This window comes from Crocuta crocuta, unplaced genomic scaffold (genome assembly GCF_008692635.1).
Source record: "Crocuta crocuta isolate KB4526 unplaced genomic scaffold, BGI_CrCroc_1.0 scaffold235, whole genome shotgun sequence".
Lineage (NCBI taxonomy): Eukaryota > Metazoa > Chordata > Mammalia > Carnivora > Hyaenidae > Crocuta > Crocuta crocuta.
In genome coordinates, this window is record NW_027531285.1 from 6,895,739 (window position 1) to 6,918,330 (window position 22,592).

At 36.9% G+C, this 22,592-nt stretch overlaps 1 protein-coding gene across 1 annotated transcript in view; it reads left to right on the forward strand.

Moving 5' to 3' along the window:
• NECAB1 (N-terminal EF-hand calcium binding protein 1) overlaps window positions 1–22,592 on the forward strand; it is a 184,024-nt gene that overhangs the window by 29,138 nt on the left and 132,294 nt on the right. Inside the window, exon 7 of the mRNA XM_077771332.1 lies at window positions 9,182–9,290. Within this exon, the coding sequence (XP_077627458.1) occupies window positions 9,182–9,290 (109 nt within the window). The remainder of the gene's footprint in view (window positions 1–9,181; window positions 9,291–22,592) is intronic.

The following is a 22,592-nucleotide window of genomic DNA, read 5'->3' on the forward strand; positions in this document are numbered from 1 at the left end:
AGACACCTAGGTACCCCAATTGATTGTTTTTTAAAATATTGGTCCATCTTGCATAACTGAACTAAATTCCACTGGTCTTTATGTATAATCTTTTAAAACATTGTTGGATTCAGTTTGCTAATATTTATTGAAGATTTTACATCTGTTTTCTTGAACAATGCTGGTCTAAAGTTTTCCTTTTTGTAATGGCTAAGTTTGGATTAGGATATGGTTGGGAATCATAGAATGACTTATAATGTTATTATGGCTTCTATTTTCTGGAAGACTTTGCAGAGAATTGGTGTCATTTGTTCTTTAAATATTTGATAGAATTTACCAGTAAATCCATCTGGGCATGGCGCTTTATTTTTTGTGAGGTTATTAATTATTGATTCCATTATGTTAGTAGATATAGGCCTATTAAGATTGTTTCTTTTTGTGTGACTTTTGGCAGTTTTTGTTTTTCAGTGAATTATTCCATTTCATATAAGTTATCAAATCTGTGGGCATAGAGTTGTCCGTTTTACTCCTTTACTAATGGTGATAACTTTTCTTTCATTTTTGATACTGAACATATTTGTCTTCTCTCTTTTCTTCCTTGCTTACCCTGTCTAGAACTTTATCTATTTTATTGATCTTTTTAAGGAATCAGCTTTTAGTTCTGGTGATTTTCTCTGTTGTTTTTCTGGTTTCACTTTCGTTGATTTGTGCTCTGATTTTTATTATTTATTTTCTTCTGCTTGCTTTAGGCTCAATTTACTCTTCTCTCTCCAATATCCTAATGTGGAAGCCTAGATATTGATTTTAGAACTTTTATAATATATTTATGTAAAGATATTTTATATAAATTCCTCTAAGCACCGCATCTTATAAATTTTGATTTGTTATACTGTCATATTCATCTAGTTCAAAATTTTTTTTTTCAATTTCTCTTGACACTTGAGTGTCAACTGTCGTGTTATTTGGAAAAGTGATCCTTAATTTCTAAATATTGGGATTTTTGAGTTATCTTATTGTTATTGTTTTCTACTTTACTTTCACTTTGGTCTGAGAACATATGTTATGTGACATCTATAATTTAAATATGCTAATGTGTGTTTTATGCCCATACCTAAACAAGATATGTGGCATATCTTGGTGAATAATCCATGTGATCATGAGAAGATTATATAATCTGTCTTTGTTAGAAGGAGTATTGTATAAATGACTGTAGATAAAGTAATTGATAGTGGTGTTCAGATCAATATATATTAATTATATGTTATAATTCTGTATTAACACATTGTATATACATTAACATATATTATATTATATCTTAATACAGTAATTATACTATGTAATATATTAATAAAATATTAATATATAAATAATAATATAATATATTAACATGTTAACATATATAATATATTTAATATATATCTACCTATATTATTATAATTATACATTAAAATAGTAATTATTATTATATATTATTATATTATATATAAATATAACACATTTATATATCTATAAATAAATATAATGTAATAACANTCTATTTTTCTTTTCAGTTCTACCAGTATTTGCATCACGTATTTTGATGTTCTGTTTTAGGCACATACACACTTAGAATTGTCTTCTGGGAGAATTGAACCCTTTATAATTAAGTAATTCTCTCTTTATCCTTGATAATTTTTCTTGTTTTGAACTGTCTGGCTGAAATTAATATAGTTACTTCAGCTTTCTTTTGTTTAGCATTATTATGGTATGTCTTTCTGCAGCTCTTCAGATTTAGCCTATATTAATCTTTATATTTAAAGTGGGTTTCTGGGGCACCTGGGTGGCTCAGTCGGTCAAGCGTCCCACTTCGGCTCAGGTCGTGATCTTGCAGTTCGTGGGTTCGAGCCCCGCGTCGGGCTCTGTGCTGACAGCCAGCTCAGAGCCTGGAGCCTGTTTCAGATTCTGTGTCTCCCTCTCTCTCTGACCCTCCCCCTGCTCATGCTGTCTCTCATTCTCTCTCTCTCAGAAATAAATTAAAAAATAAAAAAATATTAAAAAAAATAAAGTGGGTTTCTTGTAGACAGCATGTAGTTGGCTCTTGTTTGGTTATCTACCCTGAAAATCTCTGCACTTAAAAAAATTTTTTTATGTTTATTTATTTTGAGGAAGAAAGAGAGTGCAAGCAGGGGAGAGGCAGAGAGAGAGAAAGAGAGGGAGAGAGGGAGAGAGAGAGAAAGAAAGAGAGAGAGAATCCCTTGCAGACACTGTGCTGTGAGCACAGAGCCTGATACAGGCAGGGTTCAGTCTCACAAACCATGAGATCATGACCTGAGCTGAAATCAAGAGCTGGACGCTTAACAAACTGAGCTACCCAGGCACCCCAATCTCTGCCTTTTAATTAGTATATTAAGATCATCCACATTTAAATTGATTATTGGTATTTTTGGATTAATATCTACCATGCTTGTAGTTATTTTCTCTTCCACTTGTTCTTCTTTTTTTCTCCCTCTGTTTCCACCTTATCCAGTTTTAAACAATTTTTATATATATTCTGTTTTATCTACTCTCTTAGCAAGTCAATTATGTATTTTAAAAAACATTTTAGTTGTTGCTATATACATTTCTCACTAATCTAAATTTGCAATATTTAATTTATTCCTAATCTAAATATACCTTTAAATAACACTATACCACTTTATAAGTAATACGTATATCTTAGAATATTTCCCATGCCTCCTTCTGCTCCTTATGAACTGATGTAATTTATTTCACTTATCTATATGCTGTAACTACCAACAAGTTGTTAATATTATTACTTTATAGACTTAGCTCTTATATTAATTCAGAGTTAAAAAAAAACAAAATATTTTATTAACATTTATTCCTTCTCTGACACTATTCTTTACAGGGATCTGAGTTTCTGACCTATATCACTTTCCTTCTCCCTAAGAACTTCTTTTAACACTTGCTGCAGAGAAGTTCTGCTGGCAATAAATTTCTGCAGTTTTGTTCATCTGAGGTTTTTATTTTGCTTTCATTTTTGAACAGTAATTTCACTGTATATAAAATTTTAGATTATGGGACTTTTCTTTCAATGCTTTAAATATTTCACTCCACACTTTTTGCTTGCATTGTTTCTGATGAGAAGTTCACTGTAATTTTAATTTGTATTCTTGGTTCAACATAGACTGTAGGTTAATGTTTATTTTTCTTTCTCTTTATAACTTTCCTCTTCGGTATTCTCTAGTTTGAATATGATATGCCTTGGTATAGAACTGCTTAGGTCAGAGTAGGGGGATGTCAAGGCAAAAATTTATCCTATTTGGTGCTCTTTGAGCTTCCTGGATCTGTAGTTCGGTTTCTGTCATTACCTTTAGAAAGTTAGCCATTATGATTTCAGATATTTCTTCTGCTCTGTACTCCCTTTACTTCTTCATCAGTTGCATGTATGTAACAGCTTTTGAAATTTCTCAGAGTTCTTAGATGTTCCGTTCAGATTTTGTTTATTTATTATTTTTTCAAACTCACTGATTCTTTTCTCAGCTATATCAAGTTCACTGACGAGCCCATCAGAGGAATTCTTCATTTCTGTGTTTTTGATTTTTAGTATTTTCTTTTGATTTTTTTCCCTTAGAGTTCCCATTTCTCTGTTTACATTACCCATCTCTTCTCTCTTTTTTTTTTTTTTCGGCGTTAGACCCCTTAACCTATTAATCATAGTTATTTAGAATTTCTTGTTTGACAATTCTGATATTTGTGTCAGATCTGGTCTGGTTCTGATGCTTGCTTTGTATCTTCAGACTATGCTTTTTTTCACATGTTAGCATTCCTGGTAATATTTTTGTGAAAGCCAATCATGATGTATCAGGTAATAGAAAATGAGATTAATAGGTTTCTAGCTTGAGAAATTATGTTAATCTGGCTAGGAGTTGGGCACTGTTTAATGTTTGCTCTAGCTGTAGGTGCTAAAGCCTTCAAATTTCTCATACTTTTGCCTCCCCCATTTACTTGAGCTTCCCTAAGTACTCCTTCTCAGAAAGAAGCGGAATCTTACAGCTCTTTCAACTGTAATCCACAGTATTTATATGGGATCCATGTTCGTGTGATGGTAAGGAATGGAGGAACAGATGTGTTCTATATTCTTGTGATTAAATCTTGGTCTTTTAGTGGACCTGTGTTTCTGGGCTCTGACCTTCACAAATGTTTCTTATCTTCCCTTAAACATATTTGCTATGAAGTCTAAAGGGGACTGCAGGGAGAGAAATGTCATTTCCCCAAATGGGATAGGGTTCTGGTAAAAATCTTTACCCCTGAAGAACAGACATTGTCATGAAGAGCACCCTGGGTATATTCCATGATTTCCTCTTGCTCTTCCTTTGCCGGAGTTACAAGGTGGTCTTTTTTGTCTCCTCACTATGAGAGCCTGGTAGGGTTCCTGGAGGTAAAACCCATGGAAGTGTGAAAGCTCCCTAAACACTGAAGCCTGTAGCAGTTTCCCCCTCTCATGCTAGGCAGTACTCAGCCTCCAGCGACCATCAAAATTACCGCGTAAGTGATCCTATCAGTTTACGGCTCCAGTATCTTCTGCCCCGCGAAAGCAGATCTTGGCTCTGATTCTCTGGTTTTGCCTGTTTCTCAGATTTTGGGGAGTGCTTTGCCCAGTAACTTGTTTGAAAACAAATTTATAACATTGTAACATTATAACAAGTTTAACAGGTGGGGGCTGTGTAGAGATAAGGATGTTAGTGCACAATGATATTAAAGCACTGTGTAAAGTGATATGTACATTTAATAGGAAGTGTTTAATCTATTATATTTAATCAAATATTAACATATTAACCACCATTGAGCCTTACCCTAACCACTGCAGTGACTTCTAATGTGTCTTCCCTTCTGGTGGCACACCTCTCTGCCGCATTCTACCCACTGGCAACCACAGTTAAGTTTCTAATAGGACAGTGGCTCCTCTTGGGGTATATTCAGACGTCATTGCCATGATTTTTGTCTTTTTTTTATGTATCTAACTTTCTGGCTTCTCCATCTTCCCACTCAGTATGTAGTCTTTTCTCCCAGCTTTATTGATGTATAGTTGACAATTTAAGATCGGATGTGTTTAAGGTATACAATTTGATAAATTGATATGCATATGTGTTGTGAAATATTCAATACAATAAAGCTACTTAACATACTCATCACCTCACATAATTACTCTTTTCTTACAGTGAAAACACTTAAGGTCTGCACTCTTAGAAAATTTCAAGTATGCAATACAATATTGTTAACCGTAGTCACATTGTTGTTACATTAGATCTGATTTTTCTTTTCACTTCCCAACCTATATTATTTCTTGCCTCCTAGCTTTGTAGTTGGCATTTCTTCTACCTTGCATACTCTTCCCCTTTGCAGGTCTTTCCCCATTAACCCCTATTTTTCATTTGTATCTCAGCTGAAATGTCATATAGTCTGGGAAGCCTTCCCTGCACACTTAGATCTTGGTTACCTTTCTTCCCTACATGGGCCTACATCATTCTGTTTCCCCTTGAATTGTCCTTATCATATGGTATTTGGTTGTTTATTTGCTATAACCTCCATAATTACAAAATCCTTAAGGACTTACTTACCTATATTCTTAGCATAAAACAGTGTTGGAACATAGTAGGATCTAAGTAAAAAATTCATGAGAGAATGGATGAAAGTGCTATACTAGTAAATGCCAAGTGCATGTGGAAGACTCAAGATTTTCTTTGTTCTAAGACTGCTATAAGCAACTGCACTTTGCTACCTCCATACCAAAATTTAATGGAATGTAGAGTATAAGACCAGAATACTTCAGTTTTTAAATTTATCATTTTAGCGAAAAAAAGAACTCATGAATAGGGTATAGGGGCAGTGGGGGCGAAGGAGGGCAGGAGAAAGAGAGAGAGAGAGAATATCTTAAGCAGTCTCTACACTTAGCACAGAGCCTGATGTGGGGCTTGATCCCACGACCCTGGCATCATGACCTACGGGGAAATCAAGAGTTGGACCACTACCAAGCCACCCAGGCACCCCAAGGCCAGAATATCTTAAAAATATAGCAGAGAAGGGCCAGGTATGCCCAGGACAAACTCAGGCAAAGCATGTAATTCAAATAGAAAAAGCTGGAAAACTTGTACCCTTTGGTGGTAAAGGTTAAGATTTACTATCATAGTATATCAGATCTCATAACATTTGGCTATTCTGTGAGCCAAACCATATTAAATCAAAGTTTAATTGTGTTCCATTTCAAAACAAAAGTTCAGGAAAATTGAAGTTGAAAATAAATATTTTAATAAAAATTAAAATTGCTTTGTGTGGAACCACATTAGAAATGGGTATTTTGTCTCTTTTTCTTTAAAAAAAAAAATGCTGTAGCAGCACCTGGGGTGGCTCAGTTGGTTAAGCATCCAACTCTTGATTTTGGCTTGTCGTGATCTCACAGTTCATGGGTTCGAGCCCTGCATAGGACTCTGTGCTGATGGCACGGAGCCTGCTTGGGATTCTTTCTCTCCCTCTCTCTCTTTCTTTCTTTCTCTCTCAAATAAATAAACTTTAAAATTTTTTTTAAAAAAGTGTAATACTTTTGTTTGACATTAGGGCACTATTCTACAGATATTCCAAAGTAACTGTACAATTGCTTATTTAAAAGTATGGCAGCCTGAATTTAAGACCTCCAGGAGTCTTGACTGTGGTAAAAACAGGCTTTCAAAATTCAGTTTCCGTCCTTCAAGTCAGGACTGTAATTGAATGACTTCTTTTTCTTTTAATATTTTTTCTAATAAGAATTATGAAGAAAAAGGGCTATTAGCCCCCATAGAATCATCAGAGAATTGTTGTTCAGTGCTTTTATTTGGTAGTATTTACATTATTACTTGAACTTCCTTACTTAGGGTGATTATAAAGCAGTATTACAGAGGCCCACCCTGTCCATAGGGTGCTCAGACAACTTAAGGTCCCTAATAGCCTAGTTTAGCTCACATGAGAACTATTAAATAGTCACCAAGGAAAACATTCCACCATGAATATGTATGTATTACTTTTGTTACAAATGTCCATAGTACAGTTGGAAATAGTGGGTTTGTTCCTGTCTCCCTCCTTCCCTCCTTCCTTCCTTCCTTCCTTCCTTCCTTCCTTCCTTCCTTCCTTCCTTCCTTCTCTTTCTTTCACATATACCTAGATGTGGTTTGTGTCAAATTCCCCAACCTGGTGATATTTTTTTTTTGGTCAAAATAAGGAGATACACAGTAGAGACACTATACTACATCTAGTCTGGAATATACATCAGGTTACATGGAGCCAAAGTTAAAATAGTCATTTGAGACAATGACACTAAAATAGCCCATCCAAAAGCATAAATACAAAAGTGGACAATTGATAAGCCTGTGGATTCACCATTTTACAGTGGATTCCTTTGCTGTTTAACTGACTGAGCTGGTAGCCCGGCAGACTGGTCCAGGAGACGTCTAGGAGTGAGGAAATCATTCAGTGCAAGATCCTGATTGAGTTTGTTGGGACCTCTAATATTATTTCTGGCCAGTTAGCTAGTGCCAAGAATTAACTAGAAGATTGGTTTAATGCACTTATTAAGTTAAAAAGTAAAATGATATGCAGTTTTAAAACTCTCAGGGGTGTTTAAATTTATATTTTGCAAATCAGGATTTTTGAAAATGTTACAGCCCTATCTGAAAAAGAAGGTCATTCAGTGATTCAGTCTATTGTGTCCTTTATGTTAAGAGTTACTGTGAGGAGGAGTCTCACAAGTCACTAAAAACCCTGATTCCTTGACAGCCCCACCCCCCACCCCCTCTATGAGATTCAGATTCTCTGGTAGGGCCCAGGAATCTGCATTTTAACTGAACTCCAGGTGGTCTGTGGGCCATCTTTTGATGAAAAAATAAGCTCAATGGGTCTTGAAGATCCAGTTCTATCAAATCTTACCTCCTTTTTCTCAAAGAAGATTCCACTTTGTTCAATCTAATGTTGGTAGGACCACATGTAGGAGTTTTGTGACCCTGAGTTCCCCCTCCTTAGTGATCTGCTGTCTCTGTAAAGGGAGAAGATTAGTCCATCACTTAAGTCATTTGGCAACTTACCTGAGATAACTGGCAAACCAGCTTCTTCCTCAGAAGGAAGGATACTTTCCTTTTCCTTCATGTCCACTCACTCCCTTAAATTCTCTGCTGCTGTATCTTCTAGAGATCTTTTACTTTCATCTGTTATTAATGTATTTCTTCCATCTCTGCTTATCCAGATTTACCTGTTATTGAAAGTCAGGTACAAAAGTTACTAAAACTGCTCATGTTCCCAAATGAAGGATCTTGTGTTACCCTGACACCCATACATTCCACAGTGTATCTCTTACTGCATTTACTGTGTTTTACAGTGTAACATAGTTATACTTATGCCCCTACACCGCTTATTTATTTTTATTAGACTCCCTGATTTTTCATGTACATTTGTATCCCACAAGTAAAATGCATTTATCTTTAAATGTGTTCATTTGTTTTAATAATAAAGGAATGAACAGTTTGTTAGATTGCAATAATAATTCTGAAGTCTACATGATTATTTAATCAATATACACTTATTAAACATCTGTTTATCCTGTAAACTGCTAGGTCCTGTATATGAAGACAAAACATCTGAATAATTGACTCTGTATTAGGCTTTTATTTGGTTGTGTGGATATATTTTTGGTATGTTTGCTTGTTAAATGTGGAAGTAAATGAATCCAAACATACTTAAAACCATGAAGACTTCTTTCATCAGGGAGTAAATATCTGAAGTCCATGTACTATAAAAATGTATTAAATTAGTTTTCTTTTTAACACCTTCTGTTACTCTTTCTTTTTATTTTTAATTTTTTTTAACATTTATTCATTTTTGAGAGAGAGACAGAGCCTGAGTGGGGGAGGGGCAGAGAGAGAGGGAGACCCAGAAACGAAAGCAGGCTCCAGGTTCTGAGCTGTCAGCACAGAGCCTGATGTGGGACTTGAACTCACAAACCATGAGATCATGACCTGAGCCAAAGTCAGATACTCAGCCGACTGACCACTCAGGTGCCCCCTTTCTTTGTAAATAAATGTGTATACATGAACAAATAAAACTGCATAAGCATTTGAGCAAGGATTTTAAAATTAAAAGACAAAACAATATACAAAGTTGAAATGATTTGCCTCTCTTCTGTGTGTTCTTATTATTTCAGATGATGGAAAATTGTCCTTTGAAGAATTCAAAGCATATTTTGCAGATGGTGTTCTGAGTGGAGAAGAATTACATGAGCTCTTCCATACCATTGATACACATAATACCAAGTAAGGAACTTTTTTATCATTGGATTCTGTAAATGATGTAGGGAAGGTGTGAACAAGCACATGCTGATGAAGGAGAGAGTGAGAAAATATGTAAAGGGCACATTTTATAATGTTTAAGTCTATATGTTTACTCTTTTTTGAAGTTTATTTATTTTGAGAGAGAGAGAGAGTACTTGGGTGAGTGCACATGTGAGCAGGGGAGGAGTATAGGGAGAGAGAGAATCCCAAGCCACCTCCAAGCTGTCAGCACACAGCTGGATGCAGGCTGGGTCTTAGGAACTAACCAGGAAATGGATCTTGAAGTTGAGATAGTAACCTGCTTGGAAATCAATAGGTGGTTGCTTAACAGACTGAACCACCCAGCCACCCTTCTGTGTGTTTACTTTTGAGATACCCCCTCTTTAGTAATGGAAATACTGTGAAAAACTGAGTATTGAATTGCAAAACAGTGATCTTTTTAAAAAAGTTTTAATGTTTATTTTTATTTTTTTAAATAGTTTATTGTCAAGTTGGTTTCCATATAATACCCAGTGCTCATCCCCACAAGTGCCCTCCTCCATGCCCATCTCCCCCCTTCCCCTCCCTCCCACCACTATCAGCCGTCAGTTTGTTCTCAGCATTCAAGAGTCTCTCATGGTTTGCCTCCCTCCCTCTCCCCAACTATTTTTTCCCTTCTTCCCCCCCACGGTCCTCTGTTAAGTTCCTCCTAATCCTCCTATACGTGCAAACATATGGTATTTGTCCTTCTCTGCCTGACTTATTTCACTCTGCATAACACCCTCAAGGTCCATCAATGTTGCTACACAAGGCCAGATTTCATTCTTTCTTATTACCATGTAGTATTCCATTGTATAGATAAACCACATCTTAATTTTTAATGTTTATTTTTGAGAGAGAGACAGAGAGACAGACAGACAGACAGACAGAACACAAGTTGGGGAAGGGCAGAGAGAGAGGGAGACACAGAATCCAAAGCAAGCTCCAGGTTCAGAGCTGTCAGCACAGAGCCCGATGCAGGCTTGAACTCACAAACCATGAGATCATGACCTGAGCCGAAGTCAGTCGCTAAACCGACTGAGCCACCCAGGTGCCCCTAAAACAGTGATCTTCTCGGGGCGCCTGGGTGGCTTAGTCGGTTAAGCATCCGACTTTCGCTTAGGTCATGATCTCACAGTTCGTGGGTTCGAGCCCCGCGTCGGGCTCTGTGCTGACTGCCAGCTCAGAGCCTGGAGCCTGTTTCAGTCTGTGACTCCCTCTCTCTCTGACCCTCCCCTGCTCACGCTGTCTCTCTCTCTCTCCTAGAAATAAATAAAAAAAAAAAAAACATTAAAGAAAAACAACAAAAAAAACCAGTGATCTTCTGTAGGGAGCCTGATTAAGCTTTAGAATGTGCAGAATGTAAGACAAAAGCAAAGATAAGAAATAATTTTAATTGTGTCATTAATAAGAAAGTAGAATGCTACCTTCTTTCTTAAGTTTCATCTCAGTTTGCTTCATCTAAAACTTGTCCTGAGACCATTCTTATATTAATGTAGTGAAGTGTGGAACTGCAGCAATTTTCTGGACGATTCAGATGTGCTTCACTCCAAATCACTGTTACCTGAGACATGCAGGTAATACAGGACATAGATTTTTTTTCTGAATAATCAATGTATATAGTGATCTATTTTATTTATTTTACATATGTAGGTCTTTCCTTTGCATTGTATAGCATTTATAAAGTTTCTATTTATATTCTTACTATACTTAGAAATATAAAATAAGGAGGAGTTTAGGCTATTGAACAACAGAAATATGCTGTTTGATTTGGGTAATTGATCCAAGTCACGCTATTTGTAACAGTCGTGATTACAGAATTCTCATGTGGAAAATGCATCCGTCATTTCAGCCATGCCTGGAGACCCTTCAGCGTGTCTCCTACTTGAACAGTCACTGTCTCACCTTAGACAAAGTGTGGAGATGGTCCTGGCAGGGAGCCAGCTTGCCAGGAACATCCTCTTGGGTAACATCGAGGCGTTGACTTTTTTGTGTGTGGTGAACTAATGAGAAAAATTAAAAGATTAAATTCACTTTCCTCAAGCAGTGGAAAAATTTTAAAATAATCAGTCTGTAAGTTTTGTCCGTTGGAATTTCAAATTCCTTATGAAACAGCTTCATTTTTTTGTTGTCAGAAATAGTATTAGCTGATAACTGTATCAGAAGTTTCATTCTGTTCAACAAGTCTAAGTCCCTAGTAGGAAGGGGCTGGTACAATATGGAAGCTGCTTATAGTTGATGAAACAATAGACCCACTAACAAGTCATTTCTATATGATATCATAGATACTGTGACTGAGGTACATAGAGGACACTTTGGGATAACACAGTGGGGCAGGGAATTTTAGCCTAGTTTGATAAGCTCCAGGAATGTTCCTAGGATTGGGTAGCCAGGAGCGGAGTCTTTATGGGGGAGCAGAAGCCAGTTAGGTAAAAAATGGAGTGAGGGAATATTCCAGCTAGAGGAAAAAGCACAAGATCTAAAAGTATAAGGTGGATGGGAGTGACAAGTATTTCATGTTATGAGCGTGTCATCAGTTGTAAGGCTGAGGGGGGAGGAGAAAAATCTGGAAACGGAAGAATGGGCTGGGCAAGAAGGAATTTGTGCTCTGAGATGCAAGAGTGCTTCAAGTTTATACTGCAGGCCAGGAAATGCCATTAAAGCACTTAAGCCAGGGAGCACCATCTTTGTAGGTTATTGTGGTTCTACTGAAGGACAGAACTAAGGGAGCAAAGGTGGAGAAAGGTCATGGATGTTAGCTGAATTCCTAAATCACTGCTAGGGAATAATGAATACATGTGGAAGGAAGGAATCCATGTGAACCATTCTGAGAAGGAATTCCTGAGTGAAATAAAGAGCAGAAGACTCCCTTTATGGCTCAAATGTTAGAAGCTGAGATGCTAATACTCCATCATGTATGTTGATTATTTATTTCTCGTTATACTTGCCATTAAAGTTTTAACAATATCCAGGTTTAGAACAATTATTGAGAGTCATAATAGCAATCTTAGGTGTCGCAGAGATTTTTCAAGACACATTTACTCATATTATGAAAACTAAAGTTTTTAGCAAACCTTATTGGCTTCATTTTGCTATTTTACTTATGTATTTATTAGTTGAAATTACTTGGCATAGCATTAAGATTACATTAAATGCTAAAGAATTATATGCAGTGATTTATACAGTAAGTCCAAAGGAGTAATTATTACTACCAGTTGCTGCCATTCATGCATTAGTAAAAACACTTAAGTGTTTTCTGGTAACTGTTTTCTGAGAAGGGTGTTCACCCTAATTTGGAGCTAAAATATATTAGAGACTTCAGAATTGTATTCATGAAATTCCTTAAAAAAGAAAAAGAATGTCAGTGTCAGGCTTTGATCTTTTAAGGGCATTAATTCAAACACTGACATAGAAGTTGCAGAGCTATACTTCAAGGAAGTGATAACTTTTGTCTGTGCATAATCCAAGTTTCAATTATCTTAGTGATTGTACTATATATGCCATATTTTTCCCCTTCCACATAACTTATAAAAAAATATATTCTTGTACACTCAGCATCACTAACAATTCTAATTTAATCAAGGGGGTAGCCTGGCCTGAAGGAGCCAATTTATACATAGGCCAGACAATGTCACTCAGACCCATTGTCTCATGTTTATGGTCAACTGTCAGATTCAGATACGATGAATGTCTGCTGCTCAGGCCCCTAGGGGTATCTGGTTCCTGCCCCTCCCAATATCTGGTGGTTTAACTTCATCTTGGAGTCTATTAAATCACTATCCACTTAATATACTGTATTTTCTCAAGCTTATTTGAGTAAGATTCTCTTCCTTGCAAAAGTATATGCTAAGACAGTATTACCTTCACTCATTTCTGCCATCTATGGAAATTTTTCTCTTTGCTGTAAATATTATATTTGCCGTGTTTGAAAAGTGACATATCCACTCTGAAAATATTTGGAAATAAGTAAGGAAAATACTGAGAACATGTCTTGGTACTAAATTTTCCCCTTTTTTCTCATGAAAAATATTCTCAAAATATTGTGCTCTTAAAATATGCTCGATCATGAAAAGCAGATATTACTTAGAAATGTAATTGTAGCTTTCCCTGTAGTACCACATCATTAAGATATTTAAATGTCAAAATTAAGTATATTATTCCTTGTAAAAGGACATAAAAAAAAAAACCTATCAGGTCAGGTCAACCTACAGATTCTCAGAGACCATGTGTTTACAGGTAGCTTTTCAGTGAACAAACTATACACATAGGGCTGTGCACTGATTGAAAAAAGGTTTGGACGAGTTAAAAACATATATATAGTCCTCTCCACACTCATTTAGGTAGCCATCTTAATTTACAAATCCAGCTTCCTGAGTTTTTCCTTTCCTTTCCTCCATTCATTTCTTTGCTCTTTTATTTTAAAAAATCAATATGTTCATTTGAGAAATTATGTTTAGCAGATTCCACTGCAGCTTTTAGTGTGCCCTGCAGCCACTTGGATCTTTTCAGTCTGAAGATTTCCTCCCCTGGATACAAGGAAACTGTAACCAACAAATTAAAAAAAAAAAAAAAGTGAAAGACACACAGCTTCAGAAGAACGTTGAGATACTGCAAAGATTTCTATACATGACTAAGATTAGAAATATCTATAGGTCTGAATCACAGAGAATTTTCTTTTTAGTGGATTTCAAAACGAAACCTTCAAGCATACATCCCTTTGTGTTAAAGAAATGTCTAGAGAGCTCTGCTCACTTTTCTGGCCTGCACAGTTGCAAGCTTAACCTCAAAATTTGGTACAGTCTCATTCTAATGAGAATTCCGTGAATCATCCTAATTGTTTGATTGGAATTTTAATAATGGGTGATTTGCCAGCAATTACATTCCTAATCTACATGCCCTGAAGATTTCACTCAGAGCAGGGACTAGAAATGAAAAGGACCTGAAAGAAAGTAGGAGACATTTGAAGACCTCAGAAGTCTAAATTTCCATCACCTTTATCCAAAGATTAATTTTAACATTGATCTTTTCATTATGTTTGGATATTTGGAAAATTTTCATGAGTTTTTTCTTGAATAGTGTGGTTGAGTGTGGAATACAAATCCAGCTTTTTCTGTGGATGATCCTCAGGATATATGGCATAGGAAAGAAAAAGAAGGTCAAAATGTAAGTTTTTGTCAACAGGGCAAAATATTGTTGAAAATTTTAACTTTCTCAAACCTTAAGGGAAGTGCCCACAATCTGCTATTCCAGAACATTCTGAAGAATGTCATATCCATCTTATTAAGCCTTCCATGATTTCACAGACTTGTGTCAAGCCTCATTTTAACTGCCTTCTCTCTGGGTTGACGAATATGCCTAATCTTTTTTCCTTCTTAAAAAAATAATTGTTAATCTCTCATTTTAATTAGCCTTATTACATCTTTTCCAGCTCCATTAAAAGGTTTCAGACACACATTTTTCTCAAATTTGTAGAAGTTGCTATCTAGTAAAGAATACATAAAACCCTTAACATTTAAGTTTGACAAAAGATGATATTAGCAAAAACCTAAATCTATCACTTTGTTAATTTAAAAATTGAAACCATCATATCAGAGAACAGGAATAGATAGAAGGAAGATCATTAGGTCAAGAGGAAACTTCCACGGTTCATCACAAGTGCTCTTACTCATCAGAAAGGCAACTTGTCTACATTTTTCAGTCAGAGGAACATATGAATAAATTAACATAATTCCCTGTGGTGTTAACCATAGCACAGGCGGGGGAAAGATCCCCTAGAGACCAGAAATGATTCTTTCAGTATACTGCACTTTGGAGTTCCAGATTGTTAAGATAGGCCAAATGGTAGACCAGATGGGAGTTTTGCTCTTAGGTCAAAGAGTGAACACACAGAAAAGCTTCCCAGGGCCCGCAGGTGGGGGGTGGGGGAGAGGGTTTAACTAGAGATGGACAGTTTCTGGCTTCAGGTCCAGTATTCCTCATTCCAGGCTAAAATGATTTTTCCAGTGCCAGTTACTGGGACTTCACCCAATACTTGTTAAATCACTGAAGCACACCAAAGTGACAGAAATATCACCACCCACTAAAAGAGCATAGTCCATCTTGAGCTAGCTCTGAAAGCTTAAAAAGCTCTTTCCTAAACTAAACTGCACATTTCTCTCCCAACTTTCACTAATTTTTCTTTGTTTTGTTCCTTGGGGACATGCAGAATACAAATATGTTATGACACATCTTTCTAATATTTGAAGACAGTTTTATGCACTAATGATGAGATAAAATCCCATAGTAACTGGAGAGTAATGATATCAAAGGGTTTATTCCAGATGGTGGGATCTGGTTCCTACTGAAACAGAAGATTGTTCCTCTTCTATTTGTGCGTGACAGCAAAATGCCAAAGCTTGATGAGCTGGTTGATGCAGCCACTTTCTCCCTTGAGTTATTCATCACATGCTTAAGTAGACACATTTTGTGGGGACTAGGAAAGGAAGGCAGTATCCGTGCCCACAAAAGAAGCAGTAGGTTGATCTGCAGAGTATGGGGCACAGCTTGTACTGCATTAAGACTGGAAGGTTCGCTGCATTTCCATAGCAGGCAAGAGAGATCTTCCTATTAAAATAACCAATCCCATCTTCACCGGAACTGAACACTCAGAAAGCAGCACCCAGACCTAAGAGCCTGGAGAGTGGTGGAGATGACAATCCCAGGTGCTAAGTTAAGCAAGTACAGGAAAGAAATCAGAAAAGAGCAAAAGGTGTGTAGCTATATGCCAGGGTGTCAAGAGAGTGAAGCGAAAATCAAATACCGGAGTATAACGGGTAAGATAAAGTGGACAGACTGGGTGTCCAGTGTTGAGTTTTAGCGATACAGATTGGGCAAAGGAGCTCTGGCTGAAGAGTGGTCCAGCTATCCCAGCAAGGCCCAAACTGGCCAGAGAACAAACTAGCAGAGAACACAGAGCATTTCTTTCGGCTCCATGATCAAGACTTAGCTGTAAGAACTAGGCTGTGGGCTGACCTCTGTCGAGGCATTAAGTAACCTCCTTGGCATAAACAGAGAAAGGCCAGCCGATGTATGCTGTTTCCCAGAGAGAGAGACATGAGTTATCTGTTAACCATGGCCGATGATTTCAGTTTAGAATGCTTATATGCCAAATGAGTCATGGAGTCAGAGGAACTGTAATGCTAAGGAGGGAGAGAATAACATTCTTTACAGATTTTCCTCAACTTCTCCTAAGCTCTTCGTGGCAGAAGTCACAGTGGGGCAGAAGATAATGTAGCAAGCAGGACTTCGCTGGTTGTGAGTGACAGAAACATAATTAAGCTGACCTGAAAAAATAATTATCTGACTTCTGTATCTGAAAAGTCCAGAGATGGGCTTTATGTGTGCTGGAGCAAGTACCCCAGCAATGGTGCTAGGAATCAGTCTTCCATCCACTTCTACCTCTTCTTTTCTCTGTGTTGCCTATTCTCTTGAGCAGATCCTCTTGCTGAGATGTCAAGAAGAGAGACTAGAAGCTCTGGGTTCATATTGCCCCCAGCTTGGCAAACTCTCAGAGATTGCTGTCCTTTCCCAGTGGCGCCAGCAAAATTCTGATCTTGAATTATGTTAGCTTGACTTGGGTCTCATGCACATCCCTGAAAAAAATCACTGTTTTTGGGAAAACATAACATGAAAGAGAAGCAGGATGGTACTTTCAGAATAAAGAGGACAGTGCTGGGCAGGCAGAACTTGTAGATCACCTGCTTCCTCAGTCTCAAAGACTTTCCCTTCCCCGCTCATATTTTGGAGGAATATATTCCACTTCCCTAATAGGACAAGAGGCTTGGTACAGTTTGAACTCCAGAGTTTCTATTGAGTGTGGGGTCATTCAGGGAAATCTGAAGTTCTCTATAAGGAAAAAGATGGAAGCCAGAAAGAAATCTGTTTTAACAGGCATGCCGGGCCAGGGTTGTAGTTCCCTATGTCTGCTCCCTTCCTGACCATTTGATGTGTCTCTTCCCGGTGTTCATGTGTTTCTGTACTCTCGAATACTACTAGAATCATGCATGCATGCAGTGCTGTGTCTCCCCTCCGTGTGGTCCTGCCAACCCCTCTTTCTCTTCAGGGACTTCCAAAAGTTAGGCAGACTTTGTGGGTGACACCCATTCTTTATTCTTTTAGTCCTTCTCCATAGTTACCCACTGAGTTTGGATACTCTGGGCAGTTCTCACATATTGTGTTATTCTTACTTCTTAAGAATTTAATAATTGGAACTATGAACATGGCTAAAAGAAACATTATCTGATTATATTCTTTACAGGGACATTTTGTGCCACATTTTTCAGAGACCGAGAACAGAAGTCTTACAATCTTACTAGACCTCACTCTAATGTATAACCGGGTCTCCAGTTATTGATTTCATTTGGCCATTAGCACTAACTTGTGGCCATCAAATTTACTTATTATTCACCTATTGTTCAGATATGCGTTTCACTTCAGTCATCTCTGAAACCTGTTTACTTTCTTTGAACATCTCTAGCTCATAAAGATATGGGGAGAAAAAGACAGGCTTCTTCCTGTGAATTCCTTTTAAAATTGTTTACTTTCCTGTGATGGCGTTTCCTTGACACTACTAGCACTTCCTCCTAAATCAGGCCATTCCACAATCTGCAATGTTGATTGAGCTCAGGATTCTTTCCTGGGGGAAAAGTGAGGACTCAACAAATCTACTTTATAATTAAGATGATTAGCATAGTTTGGAGGATTTATAAAGGAGAGAATTTTAAGGAGATTTTTTTCAAGTGATGTAGAAATGGATTCTCTTTAGTTATAACTTCTAAAAAAAATTGGTCTCAATTTTCTCTGACAGAGATGGTAGACAAGCCAAATTTTGTGTCAAGGCAGTTCACATATAATTTCTAAAAAAATATATTTAATTTTCAATGGAATAAAAAAAGTACATTTATTGACTGTGTGCCAGGCACTTACTCGCATCATCTTATTTAATCTTCACAAAAGCCGTATAAAAAGGTATTATTCCTCTTCACCACCTACAGTTAAAGAATCTGATGTAGAAAGTTGAGTAACTCACCCAAGGTTACACGGATACATTATGTAAGGGCCCAGGATTATCCCAGGGGTGACTAAAAACCAAACTCCAGCTCACTATCATGCCACTTCAGTAAATTTTCAGATTTTCAACTATTTGTTTTGTCTTATCTGAGATCAAAATATTCCAGAGGTGCTTGGGTGGCTCAGTTGGTTAGGTATCTGACTCTTGATTTCAGTTCAGGTCATGATCTCATAGTCTGGAAACTGAGGCCCATGCCAGGCTTCATGCCGAGCATGGAGTTTGCTGAAAATTCTCTCTCTCTCTCTCCCCTCTGCCCCTCTCCCTCACTCACGTTCCCTTTCTCTCTCTCTCTCTCTCTCTCTCTCTTTTCAAATTAAAAAATACATAAAAATATCCCAAAGCAAATTTTAAAAATCACTTTCAGGTATTTTCCTTTTGATGAAGAGGTGCTTCATTCTCTGTAGCAGAATATATTTGTATGTACGGTATAGAGGTAATTGCCTTAATTGCTGCCTTAATCTCTTCCCTTTTTATAATCATTATGTAGGATTTTTACAGTGTAGGAGTCACCACAATGTAGAGATGTTATTCTTTTCCTTGTGGACATTATTTCCATTCCTTGCACATTTTCCCTCCCTCTACCCTGCCTTTATATATGAAATTCATCTGCTACTTTGGACTTAGTTCGTTACCACCCTCCACTCCATCACTTTACATTTGCCTCATTTTCTCCATTGTTCTTCAGAGCACTCAGAGTTTTACTGTTTCCTTTAATCATTTGTGGTAAAGGCTTCTGCTTTCAAGCTGTTTCAGATCATCTTATATTTTAATCTTATCTAGAGAGGTCTTTTCTGGTTGTCATCTCTCCCTCCCAATAAAGAATGTGAATCCTTTTTAAATTTAAATTTTTACTCAACTTACTTCACATCGGCCATAATACAGTTGCTGGTGGTAAAGTAAAATCGATTGCTACTCAAAAGTTGATTCCTAAGGACTCTAAATGAATTATTTATTCATATAAATGCAGTGTTCTTACTTCACCAATATCCACCAAATGGATGAAATCAAATCAGTAAAATGTTAATCCTAATCTTTTAAAATTACATGATGCTACTTCTTGGATGGTTTCCTCCCCCCCCACCCCCATCCTGCAATGTACCAACCAATTCTGTCTTTTTTCCCCCTCCCAGCTCATTTATCTTATGAATCCATCTAATTCTCTTTAAAGTCGCTACCCCTACCTAAATACAAGCTTTCTCTCTTTTACAACTACATTGTTCTCAAAATAGTCAGTTTGGTGGAGTATTTGCAATTTTTTCTCTGTGATGTTCCCAGGTTTCAGAATCTTTGAAATAAGTATAGATTAGAAATAGCCTGAAAGTGATTGCTTCCTTTTGAAATGAATTTTTTAAGAGCTCTTAAGGAAGATATTTTGCCCTATAATAATTATATAAATACCATATACTTACTGTAAAAAAAGAATTCAAATAATACAGAAATCATAAGAAAGAGCATAAAAATACCTGAAATTTCACCACCTTGACTTAACTACCAATAGCATTTGGTTACCATACTTCTGTGTGCATTCTGCTTTAATTACAGTAAGCTGTTTTCTTTGATTTATTTTCCTTTCCCACTACCCATGCTTATCTTACCCCACATCACCAATCTTTACCACTGAAGCTGTGGTCTTCTGTATCTTTTTTCAGATTTAAATAATCATATACATATCTATATACCTCTTGAAAGCCTGCCCTACCCTTTCTTATTAGGTTAGATTTCTCATTCTGCTTTCTGCTTGCAGTGTGTATCTCTTCTCTGAAGCACTTACATAAACTACAATGTTATGTTTGTTCCGCATTTATTTGGTTAATGCTGCCCTCCCTGCTCTAAACTACATGAAGGCAGAAGTCATGACTGTTTTGCCTTCCATGGATTCCCAGACCCAGCACAGTTTCTAATATACGTTATGAGCTCAGTGAGGAGGGATAGATTCCTGCTTCCCCATATCTCACACTAGGCACTTTGCCTGAATAGCCCTGCCCCTCTCCTCTGCCTAGTAAAGTTTTCTAGCCATCAAGGTCCACCCAACTCCATAAAAGCAATATTGTAGTGTGGAAAGAACTCAGGAACTGGTCAAGGTTGGGCTTAAATCCTTCCTCACTATTCAGCAGTGAGTACTATGGATGGCCATTGCTCTTTATTGAACCTTAATATTATTGGCTGTAAAATAGAGCCAAGGTAAAAACTCATTTTGCAAAGTTTAGCAATAATACGTAAACACCTGCCATTAAATCGTAATCATGATTATTATTGTTAAGGTGTATTTACTAACCTTTTCTTCTTTCCTGATTGTCTTCTTTCTCTAAATTTCTCTAATTGCAGTTTATGCTTTCATAGGGTACCATTTAATTATAGATCTTCTGTTATTTTTTGCTAATTGTTTCATGAACATGTTAATTTTGTCTCCAAGTCTAAATCATACAATCCTTTCAGGCAAGAATATGGTTTTCTACTATTTCCAGTAATTGTTCCAATATACTCAATAACTGCTTGATTAGTTGACTGATTCTTCCAGGAATGGGGCATATTGATTAGTTGTAAGAAAAGCATAGAAAGGCACATTGTTGGTGATATCTAGAGTTTAGATCCTGGCTGAACTGACAATAGAAAGGACGATGCTACTGACGGATCCTGTCAAATAATAACTGACTCTTTTTGTGGAGAATAGAGTAAATAATAAGTCTGGCTTTGGACTCTCAATTAAATTATTGAAAGGTATTTCTCTTCTAAAGTAGTTCTGTACTCCCACAAACTAAAAGCCATGAAACGTAATTTTAAAATATGAATGTGGATTATTTATTTTAGCAGACAGAAAACATGTTCAAATTAAGAATTTCCCTTTGTCCCTGTATATTTAGTGGATCTGCATTTATATATAAAACAAAGATTCCCTACTTTAAAAGGAGCTCCTACTATATAGAATATTATATTCTTTTCTGTTTATTTTAAAGTTTATGTATGTATTGAGGGGAGGAGGGGCAGAGAAAGAGAGAGAGAGAGAGGGAGAAAGAGAATCCTAAGTAGGCTCCACACTCAGCACAGAGCCTGATGTGGGGATTGAAATCATGACCTGAGCCAAAATCAAGTGTCGGATGCTTAATCGACTAAGCCACACAGGCGCCCCTTCTCTTTTCTGTTCTTTTTTTTAAATGTTTTATTTTTTAATGTTTTATTTATTTCTGAGGGAGAGAGAGCGAGCGAATGAGAGAGAGAGCGAGAGAGAGCAGGGAAAGGCCAGAGAGAGAGGGAGATACAGAATCCAAATCAAGCTCCAGGCTCTGAGCTAGCCGTCAGCACAGAGCCCAACGCAGGGCTCAAACCCACAAACCGTGAGATCATGACCTGAGCTGAAGTTGGTAGCTTAACTGACTGAGCCACCCAAGCACCCCTCTTTTCTGTTCTTAAGGGTTTCTCAGTGGGTAAAAATAGACTAACTAGCAAAAGCTTTTAGCAGTGAACTCAAACTATAATAGGAGGAAAGTGGAGCATGGGTATCAGCTGAACACTATTGTTCTTGACTCATTCACTAATGAGTTTAATGGTTTAATTTTTAAGTTTTTCTGTGAATCTGTTTTTAATTAAAACAGATTGCTTTTAGAATAATTAGAAATCTACATGTGGAAAACCATAGGATTTCAATTATTTGCATACATAATTTTCCCTCCACTTCCCATCCTCACTGCCATCAGATTGAAATGAATATATACTTGAGATTGGCACAAAGAGCCTCTCTCTTACCATGTATAGTTGCCAAGTGAAAATTCGGATTTGAACTTGACAACTGTTACTCCAGTTGAGTTTGCAGCTTCCATGAAATTAGTCATTTATCCCTGCTTATGTAACAGAATTGGGTGCACTGTCTCTGAGCTCCTTTCTTCATCTAGTTTCTTTTGCTCTCTTTTACAATCTCTCCCTCTGTCACGCTCTTGGACTGATCTATCTCTAAACTTGAAGTTGAAGGATGATGTCTATACCAGTCACTTAAATTAGAATGACTTCTAAGAGGTCTCTACTGTTTGAATTTTTGTGTTGCTGTTTATTCTAATTGCCTTTGCATTTTGCTTCTACTTTGAATTCCTAATCCTGGATTCTTGCCCTTTATATTTTATGTTTCAAAATCTTTTTATTCTCCATGGAGCTAACTGCTGGTTCAT